This window comes from Carassius gibelio, chromosome B19 (assembly GCF_023724105.1).
Source record: "Carassius gibelio isolate Cgi1373 ecotype wild population from Czech Republic chromosome B19, carGib1.2-hapl.c, whole genome shotgun sequence".
NCBI classification, from domain to species: Eukaryota; Metazoa; Chordata; class Actinopteri; order Cypriniformes; family Cyprinidae; genus Carassius; species Carassius gibelio.
In genome coordinates, this window is record NC_068414.1 from 24,180,108 (window position 1) to 24,207,086 (window position 26,979).

The 26,979-nt window shown below is 38.7% G+C and overlaps 1 protein-coding gene across 4 annotated transcripts in view; it reads right to left on the reverse strand.

The window, feature by feature from the left end:
* The window catches only part of trps1 (trichorhinophalangeal syndrome I), a 105,159-nt gene that overhangs the window by 41,601 nt on the left and 36,579 nt on the right, over positions 1-26,979 (reverse strand). For all 4 annotated transcript variants that reach the window (XM_052583648.1, XM_052583651.1, XM_052583650.1 and 1 more), the window contains exon 5: positions 21,566-22,205. In XM_052583648.1, coding sequence (XP_052439608.1) covers positions 21,566-22,205 — 640 coding nt within the window. The remainder of the gene's footprint in view (positions 1-21,565; positions 22,206-26,979) is intronic.

The following is a 26,979-nucleotide window of genomic DNA, read 5'->3' on the forward strand; positions in this document are numbered from 1 at the left end:
ATGTGATTGACTACAGTGGGCATTTTCATTCTGACAATGTTATGAGTGAGTTTAAACACCTCCAGATCAGAGCGCAGGGAGAGAATGGCCTCATCTGATTTCTTAGGGGAATGTAAACAGCGTTTTCAACAGCTAGCCTCGTCTGGTATCAATCAAGTTCAGACTTCATGACTAAAGGCTGCTTTTCGGTACTGATAAAATATGGCTGTAAGTTAATGTTGTGTGTGACAGTTGCGGTCAGAAATGTTGGGAGAAAAATGGGAGAGAGAGAAAAGAGAGACTGGAAAGAAATTGGACAGAGAGAAACAAAGATAGACAGTCAGAGCAAGGAAGAAAGGAAGAAAGCGAGAAATAAACAGACAAGCAAAGTAAGATGTTTCTCAGTTAATTGGACACAGATAACAGTATGGCTTTGGGAAGAGGAATACAGAGATATGTGTGTGTGTACATAGCCAGATGAGAGTAATGAAAGCAGTCAGTCTTGGTGCTGCTCGGCTGCTCTTTGTGCTCACTTTGAGCCCACACCACTGGCCTGATAATCCACCCGTTGCCATGGTGCTGGCCTTGAGGACCACCATTATTTCCCTCCTGCAGAATTTACCGCTTTGCACAAAGATGCACGCTCGGTCCCTCATCATAATGATTCCTCGCTAAACCAGCGATAGGAAAAAGCATACTGGGAACGAATGCTCATCAACGACTGGTGCTGCTGTTCGACAGCATAACGTCACACATCCCTGTGCTCTTTAAAACCTCAGGGGTAAACACAGGAACTACACAGAGGGAGGATACAGAGAAGCCAGGGGGGAAAGAAAACTGGTGCCAGAGACATGAGTTACTGTAAACGGATTTTATTTGGGCTGCAAATTGAATAAAATTGAATGTATGATTTAAAAACAACAGGGAAATATATGATATGAAATGATTCAAATGAATTCTATTTGAAAGTTTTGAACTAAAATAAAGAACTGAAGCATATCATTGAACAGAAGCTTATCACTGACCTACAGTTCATAATATATATATATATAATCTCTTATGCTAACCAAGGAAGCATTTATTTTATCAAAAGATTTTAAAAAACGGTAATATTTTGAAGAACTGCAATTTAAAACAGCTTCTGTTTGAATATATTTTTAATTGTTTTTTTTTCCTGTGATGGCATTTTGAATTTTCAACAGCCATTACTTGAGTATTCAGTGTCACATGACCTTTCATATGCTGATTTTCTGCTCAAGAAACATTTTTTTTCCTTTCTAAACTGTCATGCATTTTTTTCTTTCACAATTCTTTGATGAATAGACAGTTTAAAAAAAAATGAAATCTAAACCTTTTGCAACAGTATAAATGTATTTACTGTTACATGTGATCAATTTAATGCATCCCAAAAAATATTCATTTTTTTTTTTTTACTAAAAAAAAAAAGATGTATGTGTGTTGTTTTATTTGTCATTTACTCAACTTTCAGCACAGTTGAATTGCATATATATCTTCAGTTTAATCCAGTGTTTGCTCTAGGGAACTTGCAGGAAATTGCATTTAACTGCCAGCAACTGCTGCTCCATACTGTATTGATGTCCATTTGATAAACAAAACTTGGATCTTAACACTTGAATGAGAGTATATGGAAGAAGAGACTATGATTTTGTTAGCACAGAATTGCTGATGCTTTAAATAGTCATGTGTCATGTATATGTATGCACTGTGAAAAAAAAAAAAAATCTGAAAATGACAAGACCACTTTGTCATATACCCTATAAATATAAAAAGGCTGCATATTAGTACTAAGATAATAATTTACACAATTTAAGGGGTAGATACAAAAGTAGATCTGATTTTTTGCACTTTTTTTCAGTTTTCCAAAAAGAATGCTACAATGAGAGTCAGAATGTAGAGAGGGAAGAGCGATCTTTCTAGCTGTGTGGCTAGTTGTGCAGAAACCGATCACAGTTTCTGACTCATCGAAAGCAAGGACAGACGTACTACCAAAGCCCACCGGTACATCCGTACACAGCAGCTCTCGCAAACCATCATATAGCTGAACTCCTGCTGGACATACCTATACCTGTCCTTGGGGAGCAGGATGGACCTGCATCCAAAGCTAAAGAAGTCTCATCACATTCTGTCCCCATGCTGACCTGTGCTCCCCGGGCTCCCAAATGAGAGCATAACAAAGCTGCTAGAGGATGATTCACTGACCCCGAGCCTCTGGGAATGAGTGGGCACATGCCACATCGCAGATACTGAAGAGAAACAACAGAACTGAGACAGCCTGATGACCTGAAAAAGGGCAGAAGGATAACGGACGTAAACGTAACCATTAGTGCTGACAGTTTTTGGAAGTGAGACATGCGAGGGTTTAAAATATAAAGGGTCTCTAATGATTGGAGAAAGCAATCTGTTAGCATTTCCATTCAACTTAATGACAGGTAAAAATGGGCTCTCTGGATACAAGCCAATCGCCTGAGGCATAGTGGCTAATTACTCTGGATTCATATTCATATCAGAATATTCAGCTACATTCAAACAGGATTTTTTTGGAATTAAATTATGTATTCACAGTATCTACCAGTCAAACAGTGAAAAAGCCTACCAAAAAAAAAAAAATAATAATTGATGAAAAATCATTAAAAATCATCTTATAGAGTTCCATTTTTTCCCCTCTATTTTTTAAAGATAATTTCAGTGATAAGTCCTGTTATGCATGCATCTCATGACTGTTTATTGGATCACGTTTACATTGATCGTTGACGACTTGTGCTTATTCGGTTGTTAAGTGATGACGTAAGAAGCGCTGTTTCCGGGTCCAAGCCTCAACTCACTTCACTTGAGAATACGACCTCAGCAGCCGTTTATGAGCACTGTTTACTCATATTAATCATTTAAGCTAAACGCTTTCAAACTTAAGGTTTACACTACAGTCTCCCTGCTCACAGCGTCCCAAACACAAATAATTTTTTTTATATTTTTTTAATATTTATATTTTCATTGTCTGGCTATCTGGGACTTCGGTATGGAGTTAAAGGTTAAGATTATACATTTTTCGCTAATATTCTATCACATTGTGAGTTTATATTAGCACCTTTTGTTGTTTTCTCATGGTAACTGATAGAGCGTTTGGACACGGAAGCGCTACTACGTGACGTCAGACTTAACAAGCGAATACCTAGAGGCAGTAATATTATTTGTAGCTACTGTTATGTATTGCAATGCTTTTTTGTAACAACCCAACACATTTCTTAAACATCTTCACTTTGGGGATTTAAGCCCAGTAGGAGGTTAACTTTAATAACGATGATTTTTTTGAACGTTCTCTTCAGGAATTCAAATTTCGTCTTTAGAAAAGAATACAAGACACATCCATGAGAAATGTTTGGCAGGCATGCATGCATAATAAATCGCATTGTACCTTTCCTGTCGAAAAGCCATTCATTAATGATGTACACCTTTCTTTCAATAAATAACCTTTTCTTTCCAAACACAAACCGTTCTGGGATGAAATCTGGTCTACAAGAGTACCCAGAAACAGAGGGACAGTCCCAGCGGTGCTTTCTGAAGAGGGCAGCGGCACAGCTGCTAATCAATAGCAGTCACAAGGTTTAAAAAGGCTACAGTGGCGGAGTCACTTTGACCAGAGTCCGGCTGCGACAGAACCTTTTGTTTGAGATTTATCAGTGGGTAGCACGCGTCTGCGACCTCCAGTCACTTTTCCATGCAGGAAGGGAGACGGCAGAGGGACATCTGTGGGGAGTTAGCATTGAGAAAGAGGAGACATGAGGATTTAGCCAAATTTCATTTCAGGATTTGTTGCTTTCCAGGCGAGCTTTCTCCCTCTTGTGGAGAGAAATCTCTTGCTGGACTTCAATTCTATATGTTTTGGAGTATTAAAAAGGAAGGGCGGTCTATTAAATGCACAGCAAAAATACTTTTTTTTGAAGCGTGGCTAAAAGTGCAGTTGTTTTGCAAAGCTCTTGGAGGTATTTTTCATCTGAAAAGGGCCGGGGAGATAAAAGTGCAGCTGGCAGGAGGGCTGCCAGCGCTGATCCTCCTTTCTACAACAATGAAGTTAAAAATAAAAAGCCAAGGACCAGGAGGGGCCGAGCAAAACCGGACTTATTTTTTCCTGCCGGATTTGCCAAGGGTCCCATTAACTGCAGGCCCATCTCCGTAACAAAACATTAAGCAACTCGCAGACACCAACCCACATGCATTTCATGAATTATCTATGATGTATCATAAAAATATAATCTATAACTTTATGCACACAAAAGAAAGAGACAAGCATGCTGAAACAGCAATCTGCTAGCCAAGCAGGAAGTTATCCCTGAGCAAATAGTCTGCGGTAGCCCAGGCCTACGGGCCAAGCTCAGCAAACACAGAGGAAGCTTAACATCTGTAGCCATGAACAACCTGTTTGTGAAAACACACAAATCCCTAATTAGGCCTCCATAAAAGTGAATATGAACACCACGTTTCCAACTTTCGTACTTTCCAGTGCTGCCCGATTCAGCGGGAGAGGAATGCTGAGAATCGTGCGCACATTTGTTCAGGAATGGGTTTTACAAGCTCTCTGAGAACTTCTGTTGGACGGCACCAATCTGCCTGCTGTAAGTGTGGGACTGTTAAAGCTGGCTTCCGGTATCTTGAAACACAGAGACAAAACTAGTTCACTGCAGTGTCTGTTAAGCAGCACACACTACATTTGAGGGCAGATCCCATGTCTAAAAGACAAAAAGCATAAAAAGTTTACTGTGCACATTAGGTCAACCAAAAAATAAAACTAAAGGAGAGCTCAAGTGAAAATGCTTCTAACTGAAATGAAATGCATTTATAATTTAATGCTAAATATTTGAAGTATTTTAGTAGCACAAAAATTGGCCAAAAATAAACTAATCTGGCATAATATATATATATATATATATATATATATATATATATATATATATATATATATATATATATATTTTACCAAATCTGTGTAAAATCAAATAGATTCAACTGTGCATTCAGACTTCTCCACTGCACACTATGGTACTGAATAATTTGCATACTTAAGTGCCATGGTATTTACAAATGATTTCAAAAGAATTCCATGTTATTTTTTCTTAAAATAGAAATAAATAAAAACTTTTGTTTTTGGACAGTAAAGAAACCGTAATATATATTTTTCCCCTCAGTAAGTATAGGGTTAAAAAAAATAATTTACTGAATGCATTATTGCATTGTTTTCTTAAAATCAGTTTAAACAGAAAGCAAATTAACTCTTGATGCGTCAAGTGTCACGCACAAGTAGAACAATATCCTTCAAGGACAGCTGCGTCTCTATTGTGATAGTTTGTTGTGTCCTTGACAGCACAAAACACTATTAAACCACCATCTCCACTTCACTCATGATCTCAAACAATACATGCAACGAAAGCACGCTGACATTCTCCCTCTCTCTAAGGTGTTTTCAGTCTTCCGAAGGTGAGGGCACAAGTTCTGCTTGGTCAGCCAAGGGTGTTGCCACGTCACAGACCGGCCTGCCAGTGTCATGGATTTCAGGGTTTCTATGGCAGCACTGGTTAATTCCCCAGGCCCTGCATGGTCTCTTTCTCATCAAGGCTGACACTTTCTCTCTCTCTCCCTCTCTCTCTGGAAAAAAAGCTTCAGCCAGGCCCTTAGCCAAAAGCCTCAGAGATAAGCTGCTAATAGGAAACATTCTACAGCTAATGCACACATTCCTCATTGAAAGCATCTTTTAATAACAAAAACAGAGTGCTTCCCCTCTTCTCGGTTTCTTTCGCCTTTCTCCTGTCTCCATGGCCCCTTTCTAAACAAAGCTACCGAGCGAGCGAGATAGCAGGAGATAAAAAGAGAACGGGCCATTTTCCTGATGTTAAGAAACGCACAGGAAGACAATCAGAGCATGCTGCTACCTGAAGAAGAATTGGTAGAAAAGCGTAGGTGTGGCACCTCGGCCCCGAGGCTGCGAGCGGTTAAATGATTACAGAGGGCAATGAAAGAGAAAGGAGCGGAGAGCAGGCAGCGATCTGCAACAAACGGGCAGAAAGTCAGGCCCCCGGCGTACGCAGACGCACACGCTCAACGGCGGCTTGTTTGTTTGATGCCCCGCTGCCACGTTTTTCCTGCAGATGCCAGGAGCGATCCCAGAAGCCGCCACTGCGCAGCGAACGGTCTCCACCGCAATCTGTGATTCAGCTCACAGATGTGCGGACAAGTATGAGTGAGAATGAGAAGTCATGAGAGCCGGGCGCCTGCAGGTCCATCTTGCTGTGATTATAGCTGCAGTCAGGTCTGACGTTGTAATTGCAACTGGCTGCGAGCTGTTTATGGGTAGAGAATCACACATATGGACTTGCCCCTTTCATTTTAGGGCTGCTGCACATTCTCCTGATTACGTCTCCTCCTCTCTCGCGCCCGTTCCATCACTGACACCATCAGCGCAGCCAAGCCCTTGATGGACGGCTGTGCTGCGCAGGAGCCGTTGCCGAGCGACGCCTGTAAACAATGGGAATGTTTTTGTGCTTTGTTTATTCATATAATGCTGAGAATCGTCGTGCCAAATCAGCTTGTGTTTTCTTTAAACAATCTTGGTGTGCTGTCATATCATGATACCTGGAAAAGCTGTCAGCGGATTCGCTTAAGATTACCTTACAATGCGACTGCCAAATAGTCTGCAGGCAAACCGCCCCCCCCCCCCACCCTTACAAAGGCAGCATTTATGGCCCTTAATGAAGCATAACAGCCACCGTCAGCACTCGTGCTAACATTATGCCACACTTGCCTTATATGCCACCTGTGCTGAGTAATATGACAAATGACACGACCAGGCATAAACATTTCTACAGTCCTTTTTTAGCAAAGCTCAGAACTGAAATGACTGCGCAAAGCTTTTTGTCTTGATTGACTGAAGGGATGGTTCACCCAAAAAAAACTGTCATGTCAATCTAAACCAATATTAGTTAGTTTCTTCTGCCAAACACAATAAAGTGATTTTTTTTTTATGCATACAAGTCAATGGGGTTTTGTTTTGTATTTGTTTTTCCTTTTGACAAAAATGGTTGAAGGATTATTCACAATACTTTCTTTTCTGTTCAATGGAAGATTATTAAATAAAAGAATTAAATAATGCTAATTATTTAATTACAATATGTAATGTACCTTGAAGTTCAGTCCATACATGCGGAGCATAACCAAAAAAAAAAAAAAAGCATAATCATTAAAAAGATGCATTTCAATTTTAATTAAATTGTTATGAATTGCATTTCGTATTTATTTACATTATTTTGTAAAATTTGCTTCTCTTTTTTTTTCAAAATAAAGCTGTACGTGTTGAGGTTTCTTTTATCTCTCAAGTGGCACAGATATAAAGTGGCCATTTTGAGCCTGAAAGTCTGTCTATCTGTCTATCTATCCGAGGATAAATATCTTTGGTAAATAGCTCCGAGGCTTCACTAAGGAATATAGTTTGGATCAAAGAAGCCATGTCTTCCTGTATAAAAAGCCTAGGCCACAAGCTTGCTTGTTTGTCTAAAACAATTAAGGTCGTTATGAGGGGGGTTCCTGACAAATAGCTACCAGCTGATGCTTTGGCAAACTCCAGAGGAGGTTGGCGGGGTAGTAAAAAGCAGGGGGCCAGATCCTGAGACGGGGTTCTAAATTAATGATCGGTCAGGGTCTGAAGCCCGCCTAATCTTGGCCAATTGCTCCTTAATTATGTAAGGTACTGCCAATTTGAACTGTCGAGCAAATCAGGATCAGCATGCACTCATCTCCTCCCCTTGAATACTGATTGAGTCTGGTCATTATTCGGACGGATCTCATTTTCACACATGGAACCAATATGCCGGCCAGATGTTCATTTGCAGTCGGGTTCAGAGCACAACGACTCATCTACACGCAACGGCAGTTCCCCTCAACGCTATGGCTGTTGTCTCACACTCTAGACAGGAGTGAAGGACATGAAAGAGAAGGAGGGAGAGATTGACTGAGAAATAGGAGGAAAAAAATGTCGGGTAAATCCACTGTCAGGTCAATGACTTTTGTCGTGCACAGTTAAAACAGATGTCTCATTGCAGTCGGCCGGCTCTGGAGTTGGACCTTTGTGATCAAAAAAGCAAGCTTTGGTCAGCAAATCAAAAGCATAATTCATATAAACATTCAAATTATGCAGTACCGTTTTTTCTTCCTCTGTAGGTCATAAATAGCTCTGCTCGGATTCTGGTTTCAGGCTCCGCCTGCATTATTAGGGCCACCTGGCTGTTTCTGGCACCATCCAATGAGTGAAGCAGGTTTATCGAATGATGCCGCATATTCAGTTGATTCAGAAATTATCTGTAGTGATGTATTGCCAATCCAAATTTAGAAATGCTCTTATTTTGGGTGATTAAGATATAAATGACAATGTTCACGATACAGGATGAAAGAGGAATTTTTTATAATCCCTTCAAGTCACCCTAAAACCGAAAGCCATGTGGTTTGCATTGCTGTTATTTTTAAGTAAAAAAAAAAAAAAAAAAAAAAGTTAATTGAAATAATGCTAAATTAAAATTAGTTACAAAAATTAAGATATAAATGATGTATTGGCAACTAAGTTAGAGTAATAAAATTAATCAAACTGAAATAATCAAATATAGCTAAATAAAAAAAATAAAGGCCCATTAAATAAAAAAATAATAAAAAAACACTAATTTTTTTTTTTACAAAAGCTATACATAGAAAGTTGTGCCATCAATTTAGTGCAATTAAACAAAAAAAACAAACAAAAAAAAAATTCCAATGAGGAAAGAAGTTGAAAAAAGATTAAAAATTATAATATTGATTGACAGTCCTAGTTTTAACAGCTCAGGTGGCTCAGAGTTGAGAAATGCCCAACTTTGTACAATATCAGCTGATGATACAAACTTACAGGTGTCTTATCTGTGTTTACCTCAAATTCAACGACAGAATGTTGCATCTATCTTAGAAACACCAGTTACCGCTGCATTATTTAGGGTGGAAAAGGATGAGACATGATTGAAAGTGGGTGTATGTGGGGTTTCCACCATGAGAAACTAGTGGAATCAGGACAGATGAGACAGATCACCTAACAGACCACCCCAAAACCAGATGTTTGAATACTGAGGGATGTTTACATTCGAGTATTTCATCCCACCTCAGCTTTCTGCACATTTGAACAAAATCTACATCTCAAAGACGGACATAATAAAAAAAATAAAAAATAAAATAAAAAAGGATTGGAAACATATCCGTCATGGGGCTGCAGATTTTAATGAGTGATTCATATTAAAAAAACGACGCATTACACAATTAAAGAATAAAAATAACTCTAACCGCCATCCTGTCAGTGAACAAATTATGCTTGTCGACGACATTATGGGCGCGCTCATGTGGTGCATAGCCTCTCCAAACCCAGATAGCGTTACACCCTCTCATTTTATATTTTGTTTGGGTTCAAATGTAAATGACGTTGTGGAAAGGTGGAGCTGGGGAGTGGGGGGGGGGGGCATGCAAAGTTTTATTATCACTGACATTTATAATCATTATAAAGTTTTTTTTTTTTGGTGAATGAAAGCAGACGTGGGTGGTAAGGAGGCATGTTTCTGGCACTGTTTAAGAAGGTGATTCGCTGCAGCTGTGGCTCCAACGTTTGAAGGGTGGGCACACAAAACAGCGAACACACTCAAACCTGCTACCACATATAGCAACATAAAGAGAACCACATTTGAATCTGGGCTTTCGTTAGAAAGATAGTTTCGCATAACATCAGGTTTAAATATCAATTCAGAACAGAAAGCCTTTTCTTTGCAGCCTACACGGCATACAGGTTCTGTGTGAATACACTAAACGAGGCGTGCGACCAAACATAACAGAAGGTGCAGTGTGCTTGACATAAGTGCCATTCAGACTCAAAGTCGATAAATTAATCGGTCATTGAAAAAAAGTTAAAAATGGCATGGAAATTCATATGGAGCATGGAACCAACGCTGGGTAAACATGTTATGAGCAGCTGGCCGTAACTGAAAGGACTTGATTTAGGATGGTGGAGAAGGATGTAATCACTGCAGACAGACACATGAGTGAATTACCGCCGATTATGTCTTGCTTCAACTTTAAACACAATCTGACCATTATGGGCCACGGAACAGCAAACTTTGCTCACAGCCTCGCCATCATTTCCATTCTACCTCCTGCTCAGTGCAGCCAAACCCCAAAAACAGGACGAATACACACACGCACACCGGCCTGGGCTGGCGTGGCCGGCTGGCTGCACAAGGGTGTCAGTTTGTTTCTGCAGCAGTCAAATTTCCCATCATTCCATAGACAAAAATAAACAGGGGCGTCCTGGAAGACTGTTGAAACGGCTCAGTGTATTCCGCCCCCTCAGACGGTGAGGTCATGCATGGCTCTCCGTTTGCCCACAGACTGTAGACTGCAGCAGGTAGTCGCATTCCCTCCCCTCTTTTTTTTTCTTCCCTCCCGTCCTTGCTCATAAAATGTGGCACTCTGTTACAGAATTCGTCTGCGAGATGCGGAGGAAGGTTTTCCACTTCCTGTCCCAGCAGCATTAGCACGGCTCTCGAACACAAATGGATGTGGAAACATAAACACACACTTGTTCGATGACAAACAAGCACTGACATAAACAAAAACTTGCTGAGAACAGCAATTAGAGAACAAAAGTCTCGATATTTTCTGTGTAAGCAGACCAATCAACCCATAAACTGAAACATTCAGTGTCGACAAACACAAAACAGAGCACAAGCAGCCGAGATGCTGTCGGAGACTGATGTGTGCCTCTGACATTTCCACAGTGCAGGTTAGGAAGTGTGTCTTATCCTTGAATCAAACTTCACTGCAAACACTCACCTTCCTCTACAAGAGCGGCATGGCCACAAATGGCCACTTGGGGATGTTGCAAAGACAAAAAGTGCAAAGCATTGCACGTGCGTTGAGTTAAAAAGCACAGGGATATCATGAGAAGATAATGAGGGATCTTATTTCAAATGTAAAAAAAATGAGGAAACAATACAGCTATAAAAGTTAAACAGTCTAATTAGTAGTTCAGAGATGATTAGTTTTAATATTTGTAAAAAATACTCTTTTTCCTTTCGTTTATTCCACTGAAGTCTCTAAGTACAGCATGTTCTCTTCTTTCTCTTTTCTGGCCAGCAGATTGTCACTCCGTTGCATCTCGCCCAGAACTCTGATCCACTCAGCACTGAGCGATGAGGAAATTAAGTGCTGCTGCGGCTGATACAGCGAAAAGAATGTTAGAGTAATGAGATGCAGGGAGGAATTTGTGATTAGAGCTCACTGATCTTTATAAGCTATTACTTATTATCACCAAAGGAAAATAACCTTGGTCATCTTTCTGCCAGCGAGGCCGACTTCCTGAAAGGGCAACCTACCAATAATCCTGCCAAGCTTCCATTCTGCTATGAACAACTGGGCATAGAAAGCCTAGCCCAGTTAAATAAGATGGAAGGAAAACAGCTCATGTGTTCATTATGTGTTGCCGACTAGAAATAATCTACAAAATGGTATTTGATTGGCAAGATACGGAAACACTAAAATATAGTAAACTATGTGTTGTGCTTCTAATCTTTTGAGGTAAACTGCAACCTCTCAAGCTCTCTAGTAACCCACGATCGTGTGGCATAAAAACAGCAGTGTTACAGGAATCTGAAGACTTCCAAGAAAAAGGTACACTTTAAAGCATTAAAAGCACAATTTTAGTTTTTTGTGCTATAACTACAAGATATGTGTAAAAAAAAAAAAAAAAAAAAAAAAGAAATAAAAATATTTAAAATAATATAAACTTGGCACAAAAAAAAACGTTTAAACGCATAATTTCTAAAATTTAATTTTGACCTTCTCAACTGTATTAAAAAAAATAGTTTAAGTCATGTTTTTTACATTATTTGTTGAACTTCTATTTGACTGTTATACATCCAAACTGCTATTTATTGCCACTTTGTCATTTTATTTATCAAAAACAAAATATTCAATTTTGTCCAATTTGTGCAAATTTTAGGAATTAGCATTCATTATATATATATATATATATATACACACTTTAAATATTGTCAGTTCATGATACCTAATTCATTAACTACTATTTTTTTGTACAAAACAAATAAATGAATAAAAATGTATTTTCATTTAATGTTTATTTAATTTTCATTTGAAGTTTTATTCTGTATTTAGACCAACATTTTGGTAAAAAAAGGTTGTAAAAACTACAAGGCTCAAATAAAATGAATAGAAAAAAGCAGCTCATTTAATATTTAGTTTGACCTCCTTAGGTGCACGATCAGCACTTTTTAAAGGTTAAGTACCTAATTTCACTGACCATTTGATGAAAAAGAAAAAAGATAATGACTCTATTTTGTACCTTCTTCATGGAAAGAGTCCTATATGCCAGGTTGGTCTAAAGACTCTCCCTGTATCCTGTGGTGAGCACTCTAAAATGACAGACAGTGAACAAATTAAAAAAGAAAAGAAAGATGTTCTGGCTTCCTGCGCTGAAACTCACACAGCTGAAGGATCATGACAGGTCATGCAGGGAGGGCAGGTAAGGCTTCAACGACGACTCCTGGCCGAAGAGAAAGATTAGAGGGCCTAGTCATTTGTAAAATGTCATCAGTAATTACGGACTTATGATAATGATGATGATAAGCAGAAAAGATAATTCATCATTCGCCTTTTTTTTTTCTTCTTTTTTTTTCTCCCAGTCCCACCCATCCCAATCATCCGCACCGGTGGGGTGGAACTACGTCTATGTAATATTCCTTCTCAGGACTGACTCCACACCATTACAAAGGGGATAGAGTAAAAGAAAAAGAAAAGGCTATAGAGAAGAAAATGAAACGCATTAAGAAAGAAATCCCGATGGAAATTCAATACATTGGAGTCCCAGAAACATACAGTGCGGCTTGTCAAAGCAGCTGTCACTAAATATAATTTGAGGCGAGCAAGCGAGCGGAAATGTAAACGATGGCAGACCTAATGAATTTCTTTTCAGGCCTGCCCAAAGTAGACGTACTGCTTATCACAACCCTTTCTCCTTGCAATGACTCATTTACGCTGTGCTTGCATTTGCCCGTACTTCCAGGCCTGTGAACCTTTCGCAGTGAATTGAGTGCTATGGTTAAAGAACTTAAGGTGTATTTTTCACATAATAAATACACAAATGGGAAACACAACACAGAGATTTCTCTTCACTAGATGACTAGCTGCAGAAGAAACATGTGTTTGCAACAGTAAAGAGTAGCAAGGAACGAGCAATACTGAAAATGCAATGCTAATCTAGTGCTGCTTTATACAGGAATGGAGGAACCACAGCGGATCGGACGCAATTGTAAAGAACTAAACTTCCTCAATAACACACAAAATATGTGCAGTAGAATTCTTAATAGACTGGATGATTCAATGACTCACTCACAGACAGACTCTTGTCGCCACCTACTGGCATAAAGATTCACAACACAGACAAGTGGATCAATACAAACATTGTAAATTCCCAGTACTGGAAACAATTCAAATAATTATAATGTAGGTACTAGTTTTTTTTGTTTTTTTTTGCAGTAAACACATTATTACTGATAGCTATAGAAATTACTTTTAAATATTTTAAATAAAATGTTAATAAAATACATTTTTAAAAACCAATGTTACACTTACACTCCAGGTAACATACTTATTCCTTTCTAGTAAATCTAAAAATCTAACGCTAAAATATTAAATAAAGTCCTGCTTAATGTAAATATGATCACACTTTGTCTAGTTTTACTGCATAATTTATGAAACACCTTAATACTAAAAAATATTTAAGTTGAAAAACCCTTCCCCTTCTGTTCTCGTATTAAGAACCATCTTATAGAAACAAGAATGTTATCCAAACAAGCCTTTGACCTAGATATGCAAAAAATATCCATGTGCAACATAAATATGCAAAACAGAATCTAATAGATCCTTATTGAAGAACATGCTTGTTGAAATCAAAGCATACTGCTCCTAAGATATAATCGCTCTTTGATTCTCAGAGAGTAATCGTGCATTCAGGGACATGTGGACACAATGTGCTAGGCGAAATGAATTGCTAGTTCCTTCGGTTATGTGCAGGTGCAGGGAAACCTGACTGAGAGAAATGAATTGGTATTTTGGGGATCAGCAGGAGAAAATGACACCGGTTGCTTGGCTGTTCTCACCTGGAGTGTTGAAAACCTCAGGGGGCTGGAAATGGCACGTCTGGCTAGGGGCTGAGACGGGCAGATTGGGCGACACTTCTTCACATTGAAGGGGCTGCCGCGTCAGCACGATACCCAGAGAGAAGCCTTACAGTGCAGAAACAGCAGAGAAAGGTGAGGGAGGGAGGCTCCCCGGGGAGAAACCATCTGTCTACAGAACGGTACAAAGCATCTCACCCTTCTCACCTGTGCCACCAACCCCTCCGATTTCTGCAACTCCATGTCATGGATACACCAAAACAGCCATTCATTTATAATCTCCCACATTTAACCACACAACAGCTCCTCAAACACGCCAACATCTTCACAGAACAGGTTTGGTAAACCCTGCTTAATGAAGGGGATGTCTGGCCCTTGGGTAATACAGCAGCTGTTGGATTTCATGTCATTGTGCACTTCCGCGCGTCACCTGCCTGATGTGCATGCTGCATTCCATAAGGTAATCACACATTTGTTAGCTGCCAGGCGCAGCTGTTTTGTGTTTGTGTGTTTGTTTAGAGGCCTCTGGCTCCTCCCCCTTATCCCTCGCTCTTGAATCGCAACCGGATGAGAGTCTTCGAATGTATTTCTGAACCAGAGACGTTTCCTAAATCCCAAACCCTGGCACCTGGATTCAGCAGACTAATAGGTAAGCCGTCTCTTCATTAGGCTGTAAAGTAAAGCTAATCAGAAGCTACCCAGACTCCTCCTCCTTTCGTCCCTCTCTCCACCGTGTTCCCTCTCCTGCTGTCTATCCGTACGGCATGCTAAATGTGAACTAAATGCCTGGCTGAACTTAGCTGAACTACAGAGTGGGGGGAACTAGAGGTAGGGAAAAGCATTTGAAAAAAATGGGGAAAGGAAGGGAGAAAACAGTGAATGTCACCTTCCTCAAAGGCCCGATTAATCCGACACCCCACACAAATTAAATGGCAGATTGTATTCGTTAAGGAACAAAAAGGGGCTCCTGTCTCTTTGATGTGGGCCAGGCAGCACTGGACACTGGAATCCACAGTCAGACTTGGTGTCAGATTGGAATCAAACGCGGTCAGACTCACATCTAAATAGGAATCTGGGATGGAAACAGTTCCAGGGAAGGTGACCACACATGAAGAGAAACAAAAGGAAATGGGTGAAAGAAGAAAAAAAAAAAACAGAACCGAAAGCCAAACGTTTGGTTTCACATACAGGCTTTCTCTCACATAATATGAGATCAAGCAGATCCTCACTGACCCTGTACTAGAGTTTTAAGATTTGGGTTATCGCTTCATATGTACCGTATGTAATATAGCTTAGACTACATAAATGTGTGTGTAAAAAATCCATAAATTATTTGTATCTACTTCTTAATTAAAAATACATAATAAACTAAATACATAAAATAAAATAAGGCAGTAGTAAAACAGCTACCAAGTAAAATCAGTGATACATTTGTTTACTCCTCAAAATCTAAACATATTCAAATAAAACAAAAGGTAATGAAGGCTAGACCAATGCAAATCACATCAATCACTATTCTATTCTATAGATCTTCATGCAACACTAGCATCCAATGCTATTCAGCGCTACAAAAATAGAGGATGAAGTCTGTAAGTCTAAGTACAGCCCACTGGGAGCAAAGTTCAGTATAATCCTCAGGGTTGTGGCTGGAGGCTTAATTAGGTAATAACAATATGACTATATTTAGAGATACTGAAGGGCAAAAAGAGGCAACATAAAATGATAACCGCATGATTAGTCTTCACAGATGAAAAAACATATTTGTTTGCTCCAGGGGTTGACCAATGCCAGCAACCAAGCACAGCGGGATATCAATCTGGGGCAATTAACGTGACCTGCAACTGGCAAGGGGTCAGCTGCAAGAAAAAGCGTCCCTTTTGAACACAAGCCTAAACAATGATTGTGGGTCAGGGTGTAGCCACAATGCACCGGGGGTGAGGGAGGGGGGTTAATTGCTGATCGCTGGACAGGCTGGAGAAGGCGCCAGCAGGCAGATTCTGGGTAGCATACAGGAGAACATTGGACCAGGAGTAATGAGCTCTGACATGAGGCGACGCCGGTAACGGGCCAGCAGGCCGAATGCTGCCACAGGGGGAGAACGCCTCTCTATGGGTATGCGGCAAGACTAGAGGAAGCTGGAATTCAGAGTCAAGGGCAAACAGGCATTTTAGAAATAGGGAGGCATGCTGTTTTATCACAAAGTTAGACGTCATAGAAAAGGAGAGTACTAGAGACTGCTTAAAATACAATGACCTTCTTAACATTAATGTACAGATGCATAAAGATTAGATATAGTGTTAATATTTAGATTTGAACAGTGCATTAAATAGAATGGTTTCTATGTCTCACTATGGACAAAAATGATACAAAATTCTGCTCCACAAGAAAAGCTGGCATCCAGATTCCTTACCATTATTGCTCAATGAAGTATTTTGAGGGAAAATTATGTTTAAACATTAATGTCAAATATTCTTAAGGTTAGCCCAGCGTAGATTAAATCAATAACTATCAGATTTGGACACAAAACTGTAATAAAGTAAAAAATATATTAAAAAACATCTTTCATTTTCATTCTGATTTAAAGGCTCATTTTGTTTGGCATTTTAAAAGCCAAGTCAAGAGTACATGCATTACATAAAATAACCTCAAAACTGCGGCTTTAAAAAACTGAATTCCAACTTTATCCGATTCTATCTACATTTACAAAGTTGTGGTAACTTAGTCATTAAGTGGGAGACTGGAAGAAGATGACAACAAGGTACATGATATCGTAGGCGAAGCAGATTCTTTAATAATTTTAACTTTTTTTAATTAATGCAAACAACTTACATATGTTGGCCAAAAGCTAGAAACTAAAAGCAACTGTATGGAATATAATTTGAACTTTTAACTTTTGATTTAAAAGATGATGATGAACCAAAAATGTTTCATTGTTATGTGTTATTGTTAAGTCCAGACATCAAAATATTTTTTTTTTCTCCCACACAAGACGACGGATGATGTTCATGTCACTAAATAGATATTAAATTATCAAAATTGCAACAAAAACCAAGAAGAGCATGAAAGAAACAAGCTGTTTTCTGGTTTCTTCAAAAAAAAAAAAAAAAAAAAAAAGGCAACTCCCAAGCCACACCCCTTCATCAGCACGTCTCCGTCAGAGTTATCAATCCTCTCTCCGAGACCGAATGCTGAAACAGGTCTGTGTGAGGCTTGGCTCCAGACTGGGTTCTTCGGGTTCTTTGGTAAGGATCCCCTCCCTGGCTGAGCCGGGTTTCATAATACGATAGATGACTCACACGCCAAGTCATGGTAACTCAAAAAATATTGTGACGGACTTCAGATCCCTTCTGAGTCCCATTAAGCCCTAGCAGTCCCAAAAAAATGTTCTGATTCAACATTTCCTGAGGGCTAAAGCGAGGCTTCCACCTCCACCCCGGAGTTTTCATACACTCACTGACACGCCTAGCCTAATGACTTAACCACCGAGCGTACCACGCCCGGGTCTCTTCTCCTGCCAACCCTTTTCCAGAAACATCCAAGGAGGACGTACGGCTCGCAAAACCCCGTTCCCCTTCCTTTTCTTTTCTGGGCCAACGCGTTGCATCAGTGATGCCTTTTGGACGGGAGATGCACAGGAAGGAACAATTCCCAGCAAGGGCCTCTTGTTACTCAGAGCTCCACTTAGTATGTAGGCAGACAAGGAGGCTAGTGAGCGGAAATTATGTCAGAAAATTGCGGGAGAGCCACTCCTTCTTCTCGCTGTCAGCCAACGTGAAGATCAAAGAGGAACGTGGAGCTTTAACATACACATAAATATACAGAACACATTGCCAAGCTGTTGAATCCACACCATCGCACGACCTTGGCTTGGGAGAAAGACATGTAACCGCAGCCCAATTCTGCTCCAAATGTCAGACAGTGAATACATTACATAAAAAAGCCTTTGTAGATCTCTTGTTTTTACTAGCTGTGCGTCTTTAAGTAGTCTCTGCCTGTCATTTTTCCGCCTGCTCACCTTTAACAACTGCATGAAGAAATCCGGATTGCTACTCATATCATAGCGACACTAAAGACAATATATGTCCTGATTTTAATACACTCTTAACACATGCTTCTGTGCAGGCAAAGCCAGTGTGTCAGATTCACCATGTTATCCCACTGATGTGCCTGACAGAGACTGTGGCATATGGGAAGCCAGGTGGCACAAGCACAAATACATTGTTATAGATATAAGACAGCCGTTACGTACAGATCATTGTGTTATGTTTACTGTAACCAACAAGCATTTCATGATGTGTTTTCATCTTCTGAAACTGATGCAGATGGAAATTGACAGGAATTTTTAACCAGATTTGCATTTTCTGAATGCAATATTGATGCTTGAAAGGCTGCAGAAAGAATATGTAAACATTTGGAATCATTTGTGAATTGAATGTCACAGAGCCTCTTTGACAGTGTTATGATATTTCACCTCTGCCATTAAGGGTTAAATGCATAGAAGGGCAATTAAAATTCTTATGCAAACTGAGTACTTGCAATGGAACTAAACATTACGATCACTGAATGCTGAAATGTCAATGTAAATCAATAGGGGATTTTCAACTTTTTAAACTTTAAGGCTGAAGTATAAATGTGAAAACAAAATTAAGAAATAAAGATAACGAGTTTCAAAAATACATATAAAAAGTACAAAAAAAGGTGTGAGATATTGCAATGATTTCACTCAATCTTGAAAACTCCATGTAAAACAATTTGATTTTTTAAAAGGCTTTAAAAACTAGAAATAAATAAATAGCCAAAAAAGTATTTTACAGAGATAATTTCTAATGGTGAAATTTAGGGGTGCTCCGATCACGATCGGCCGATCGTTAATGCGCATCTCGTCAGTAAAGCCGGTTTTCTAATCAGCGGTTAATTCCATCAGGTGCGTGATTTCACATAGAGCAGCTGTTACTACACAGAGCCGTTGTTAATAGAGAAGATGGGCCAATAAACGCTGAAAATTAACTTGATTTGCGCATCTTCTCTATTAACAACGGCTCTGTGTAGTAACAGCTGCTCTATGTGAAATCACGCACCTGATGGAATTAACCGCTGATTAGAAAACCGGCTTTACTGACGAGATGCGCATTAACGATCGGCCGATCGTGATCGGAGCACCTCTAGTGAAATTATTTATGAAGTTCAAATAAAGTCTGCAAATCAGACTAAAATAATTGTTTAAATTCATCACACAAAAAAAGAAGACAAAATGCAAACAAACTCAGGACAAACACCTTACTAGAATTTTTGAGTGGTGTCAATATAGTGACGAAAGAGAAGTAACAAGCTCTTATGTGAGTATTTAACTGAAATAATCCACCAGGCCAGATTAGGCAGTGCACTGCTTCCACACAAGGACTGTATCGGTCTTAACATCCATCAATGAGGTGTGCAGTGCAATCTGAATTCTGAGGATAAAGGGCACAACGCCAGCTGACATTCATTATTCATGAATCCAGGATCATGGGAAGAGGGCAGAGGTCTTGTTACCTTGTTTGTTTAAACAATCTTGTACTCCCCATTATATCTTTAAATTGGATTTGAGTGTTTAGTCCACGACGCAGAAAGTATATTTTCCAGTTTTTTGTTTGTCTCCTAGCATTGAGGTCCACAATGACTCTGTTATTATGTCTGCAGCTCTCTGGGAAACTACCTCAATTAGTTTGGCCAGGCTTTTGAGCTGCAGAGGGTCTCTGCACATGCTGACTTCATTAAAACCTAAGTAAGGATGATCACACACACACACACACACCCCAGCTTGCCACTCAGTATGATAGTCACGCAGAAGTAATTGATAGCTCTTCACTGTCATGGACACTGCTTCTCCATCTTAAGAGAAACCCTGGAAGATGTTCTCAGGTCAAGGATGGCAACGCGAGAGAATTTTAGAACAGGTCAGTGTTACCAAAGTCCCTTTAAGGCGAGTCATGTCACTCAACTGCCATCTTTAAAACGCTTCTTAAAACGCATGCAAGTGCAGCTCAAATCTCTTTGAATGGGAAAACATCAAATTCTCTAAAACTGTTTCCCAAGCTTTCGATAAAATGTCATATTTGAAATCACCAATGAAATCTGACAACGACTACATGACAGATTAGGGCTGTGCAATAAAATCCCCTTCGATTGTGATGGGCATCTCGTCAGTAAAGATGGTCCTGTGATTAGTAGTAAATCACCATCACCTGCTTTCAGATTGAGCGTCATTCACTACAAAGAGTCGGAGTTCACTGACAAGCTAGACGATATCACTTTCAAAATCTAATGTGATTAATATGCGATTATGAACGAGATTAATTGCACAGCACTATCACAGATGTTGTTTATTTTGCTCAAATAGCATTAAAAAAAGACCAGCCAGTGTGCATGCACAGTCCTAGGCGCAGACCTCAGAAAGCTTACTGTAGCTATAGCAACAGTAATTATTCTGAGGTTGCAAAGCGGCCATATTGAGTGTTGCATGTTTCCCCATTCAAACCAATACGAGGGACATGTCTTGGGTATTCTATATTCTTTGTTGTTACGCAGTCAATACATCTCACAATCGTTGATCATGTTCATTAAGTTATTTGCTATTGTTATTTAATCTGCTATATATATATATATATATATATATATATATATATATATATATATATATATATATATATATATATATATATATATATATACACACACACACACACACACACACACACACACACACACACAACATTTTGCTTAAAACATTTGAATATTAAATATATATATATTTTTTATATTATTATTATTATTATATTTTACATAGTTTATATATAAATAAAATAGTATATAAAATAATAACAACATTCGCCATCTTCATTTACTATTATTATTATTATTATTATTATTAATAATATTAATAATTATAATAATTACATTATGTGATTATTTAAATTGTATATTTAATTCTAATTATTATTGTAATATTTTATTTAAAAAAAAAAAAAAAAATATATATATATATATATATATATATATATATATATATATATATATATATATATATATATTTAATAATGTACATAATTTGTTTGTTAGTTTGTGTAGTGAGGCAAGTAAAAGTATTAGCAGAGCAAGTTAAAAAAAAAAAAAAAAAAAAAAAAAAAGACCTTGCAAGCAGAAAATAAATCCTTATTGTTCAGCTCGGTCACGTGGCTTAATAACTGGAAAGGATATTCATACATTTCTAAGAAGATTTATAAAAAAAAAAAAAAAAAAAAAAAAAAACACAGAAGTCCAAACAGAATGGACAGAAATAGACCATGACTTACCCGTAAGAGAGACTGTGACTCTTCCTTGGCACTCTTGCCCTCGGTAGAAGTTGGGTACTGCTGCCCGGCTTTCTCCACACCACTCGTCGGCGTCCCTGGCAGGTAGCCTTTAGCATCTGAACTAAGGCTGAAGATCAGTCCCGATGAGTCTCTAAGCATGGTCGCCCCCTTCTGCTGCTGCTGGTCTTTTACCCCAGCTGCCACAGCGTTCAGCAGACCCAGTGTGGCCTGGGGGAATGGGGCTGGGCTTCCTCTAAGGATCTCTCCTCCACGTTCTTTGGGCACCCACACCAGGCTCTGCACATGTTGCTCCCCACCTCTGACTGCACCGCCAGTCACAGGGCCAAGCGCTTCAACCCAGCCTTTTTCCTTCTCATCCTGGGCCTCACTCTTTACACCCTCTGAGCCGGGAAGCGGCTCGGCTCTGCTGGCCTCTAGAGGCACCAGGCTATAGAGTTTCAGATCACCTTTGCTCTCCTCTTTGATGCGGAGGGTTGAAGGGGCAGGGCAGCCGTTGGCCGGAGCAGAGGCTGGATCCACAGAGTCCTGGCAGTGGGCGGAGTTGAAGTGGTCCAGCAGCGATGTGGTGTCCGTGGCAGTGAAACTACAATGCCGACAACGACAGCAGCCGTGAACTCTCCTGCACAAAGGATAAGAGATAGTCTCATCAATCATGACTTTTATCATTCTTCATGGATCAAACATTCTTTTCATATACTGCCATGCTATTTGGCCCCTAGAGAGCCATCTGAGAGACAAAACCCTAATCCACATCCTGAGTGTGTGTACTTTCTCCTTATCTGACGTCTCTGCCCCACTGAGCTTGGTCTGAATCTCTGTAATGTTGTGTAATTACAGTTTAGTCAGCTATTTTCGTCTGCATAATGCCTCTTTGTTCCGTTCCAAATACAGGAAACAAAGATCTGCCTCAAACTCTCCGCAAAGGAAAGCTAAATGTACAATCTGCTAACCTTTAGGTAAATAAATGTGACATTCTCTCCAGAAACACCAATGATTTTCTATAAGCTTGTACTTCCTGTTTGAAATCGACCACCGTCAAAGAAGTACGGGCGAGAGTACCCCACCCAAAAAACTATGTTTATTTTACATGCATCAGTAGACGTGCTTGGACAATGGCCATTCATTGATAGGTTAGGCTGTAAGTGCTAACTGTACCGCAATGGAGTATTTACACAGATTGAGAGGTTTCAAAAGCAAAAAAAAGTCCTTCGCGTTTAAAGTTCAAGGGCAAATTAAGTTATAAATATCATTTGCCAAGATCATCTGTAAATTAAATAACTATAACAAAAATAATTTAAAAACACGCTAACATGCTCATCAAGTATCAGGAATTCAAATGAAGTTGTATAACTTTAACACAACGGTTCCTCAAATCTAGTCCACCAGAACTTTAATATTTGGAAATGGAAAAACATATACTACTTTTCTACTTAAATTCGGGTTATGGTCGGGTTAAGGTCATTTTTGGTTTTCTGAAACATTCGGGATAACACGTTTACATGCGTGGGCAGAGAGAGTTACTCCTGTATACATGGAATGTGTAATCAGTCGCCAATATCCCGATGTAAACGGCGACGCACGGTTAGCGTCTGGACGTAAGACACAATATGCGTCATTTCCGATTCTTCTTCCTGTATCCAAAGACTCAAAAGACCAAGATTCCTTGCGAATAGAACATGCGCAGAACACACATTTTGATGGGGATATGCCGAAACGCGTTTACAAGACCAAATATTCGGGTTAGAAAAGGGGTACCCCAGGTATAATATCCCGGTTTTTAAAAACCGGGATATGAGCATATCCGGGTTTTTGCCGGTGTTTACATGGCCGTGCGCGACCGGGTTATTGCTAATATCCCGGTTTTGAACGGGTTATTGGCTGCATGTAAACGTAGTCATTGTGATTATGCACTGCTTAATGCTTTGGCTTCTTTTATAATTATTATTATAATTATTATATAAAATCTGCCATTTAAGTTCAATAGTATTAACTTCTTATTTATAGAACCACTGCATAAAAGCACATTGTGCTCCTGTAATATTTCTTAAATACAGAACTAAGACTAGCCCAATAAAATAAAAATACAAATGACTTTAGACACAGGGTTAAAAGTATTCTGTGTATCTAGGATGAAATATGACCACCGGTACAAAAGTTTGTGGAAAGTCTTTTTTTTCTTTGTTTTGTTTTTTTCCTGCAGGTATACCTTTGATTGATCAAAAACAATAAAAGACAGTGAGGGTAAATATATCTATAATGTTTCAAAAGATTTCTATTTCAAATAAATGCTGTTTTAAACTTTCTATTCATCATACAATCCTGACAAAAAAAAAAAAAAAAAAAACGAATTTTTTTTTTTCCTCAAAAATAAACAAAACAACAAACAGGTCACACATAAAATAGGATATTCAAAACTGACAAATGTAAATTTTCACAAATCCAGAATTCTAGAATAGTGACTAAATCTAATAAATGTGGCATCTAGCGGTTTTGCTCTTTCTTCTTACACTTTTTATCCATCCTAGTTTGACACAAAGTGTCTTTGGGAAACAAAGCGGTGTCTGGTTGTATCATAAATGCCCACTAGAGCCCTATCCTTCAAGCTGAATCTCAGTGTAAGATTTTCCTTACTGTGAAAAAGACAAAGAAAAATTAAATTCAAGATCTGTTGCCCAGTAAACAGCCTCTCACGATCTGGCACTGTATCGAACCAGGATGAACAAAAAGCAAGAGAAGAAGAAAGAGAGCAAAACCGCTAGATGCCATCCTCCAGGCCCCAAACGAGGGACAGAGTGGGAAAGTACTTTTCATCATTGCTGCTGCCTGACTTTCCCAGCATGCAGTTCTGTAATTTGTTCCTCTTAGGTACACGAAGACAGGAGCAGATCAAACATTGGTGCATTCCAGCGACCGGTGAGGTGTGAGAAAGTGTACCATCCCTTGCATGTACCCCTGATTACACACAACAATATCTCAAGAAAAAAAAAAAAAAACATTAGATACTCACATACAAATATTACTTTGGAAAGTCCCCCCGAAAAATTGCATAACTGCACATTTCTTTTGCTATATTTTAGGTCAAATTAATTTAAAGAAAAACATCTAAACATCTAGAAATAAATGAACATCTGAAGACCATATAACTTCTGTGAAGTTGTTTTATATGGACCAGTTACCGTAAGCGACAGACACACAGATACATTCACTTATCATTAATCAGTACCAGACAAAACTAGCTCTCCCCCAAACACCTCCAACCAAGACTCAACTGTTTTCCAACAAAGCAGGGGCTGCTTCCAAAACAAATCGTATTCTTTGGTCACTGACACGGAGCATAAATACATTTGTCAAAGCCTGCAACCCAGAACTGATTGTTTTCTGGCAACAATTCTGTAAGTAGAGAAGTTTTTAAACGGTGTAGTTGATGTGAAACTTTATTCTTCTATTCTTCTGCCTATGAAATGAAATAGTTCTGAATGATCATGTGTCAAAGACATTTAAAAATTCTAATTCAAAAAATCTAATTTTGCCATATTAATAACAATATAATAATAAATTGCATTTTAAAAAATATTGCATTTGCATAATTGCATTTTAGAAATAGAAAAATATTTGTTTTGTTTGTAAGTCTGCTGAATGATTAAATGGAAATATTTATACTTAAAATTAATGTTAAGATACGAAAAAAGAAAGTGGTAACAAAAAACACAGTGAATGTAACAATACTCTTACTGAAGCTCATTTAAACACTAAGTAAATAATTAAATAAGCATACCTGATTTCTGTCAAACATCTGTTAATGTCAATCACAAATACAGTGCATTACTACAGTAATTATGACAGTTTCCTCAAAATGAGTTTTAATTAGCGCTGACAGGTTGTCATATTTCCTGTGATGTTAAGAAAAACACATTAAGGCCATTCACAAAATAAAGTGTTAATCCCAGCTGCATCTGCTTGATAATGAGGTACATGTAGCACCACTGAAAACAGCAGACTAGATCAGTATGTTCAAGCTGAAATTCAAAAGTTGTCAATAGAACCAAAAAAAAAAAAAAAAATGTAAAGACGAACTGTAGAATTTTGGGGGGTTAAAAATGAAGGAAAAAAAAATTATATGATGATAATAATAATAATAATAATAATAATGTTCAAATGATCCTGCTTTACCCAGATTTACAACGGCAAGTTTAAAATAATTATTTATAATTTAAGCTGTCAGGTCAGATTTTGTGGAATATGTCAGTCTTGCGTCATTTGTCTTTGTGAAATTACGTCACCCTGGGAGGTATGTTAATAGTTCTGACAGCATGTAACCGCAACAAATGAGCAACATTATATTACAATGGATCATTCAAAAAGGCAACCATCTGAGGAATCATTTGTTGTTTAAAAAAAAAAAAAAAAACTAACCAAAAAAACAACACTTTTACAAGCATAAAGAAAAGTGACCGAGCCTGTAACATCAGCCTGGCATTTCAGAGATGGTGACAACATCATGGCGATGGTGAGAAGACTTCAAATGATTTAAATCAGCCTAGACATGGCCTTTTCTTGCTGACTTTTTCCCCTTGATTCCCAACTTTAAATACCAGGCTTTCAGTCATTCATTTGACTGGGTCACAAGAAACGGTAGCAAGAAATTTGTCTTTCACCGCTCTCAGACTGAAGCAGTGCAGTAATCACTGTATAAGGGCTCAGCATTCACCTGCACGGTTGGCAAAAATCATACCATCTTTCAAAACTGTATGAGCGTAAGTACACTATCATTTCCTGAATGCTTTCAATTTAGTTGCAAACAGGTTATAGATGAACTTTTTTTTTCCAGTTTCAATTTGCAAAGCATCAAAACAACATCATCGATTTAGTGGGGAAATACTTGAAAACATGAAAACATGGGTGAGAACCTATATCGATGTCAATAACAGCACTGAGTGGCAGTCATTTGCGCTTGTGAAAATAAAGCCCTTTAGCTATGCACCAGCACACCCACTCAATAGTACCATTTTACAGGACACGGAGCAGAGCAGAAGCGTTAGCGTCACTGTCCCCATGACATTACACAGGAAATGGAAAAATAGGTACAGAGCGGGCTGCTACTTACCTGAACAAATGACAGAAAAACTGGTTGGAGAAAAATCACAGCGGGGGTTAAAGTGCGAGCTCATCGGCTCATTCACTTTCAAAAAGGAAACAATGAGCTCTCATTACCAAAAAAAAAAAACTAAAACAAAAGGAGATGTGAAGACTTGTTCAGAGGACTGTTGCTCGTTACAAATAAACAAATGCACTTGCACAGTAAAAATTCACGCAGCTATTTATTTCAATGCGAATTATGGATGCATTGTATGATTTTTACATTTATCAGTGTCCTTCCACACTCAAAAATGTAT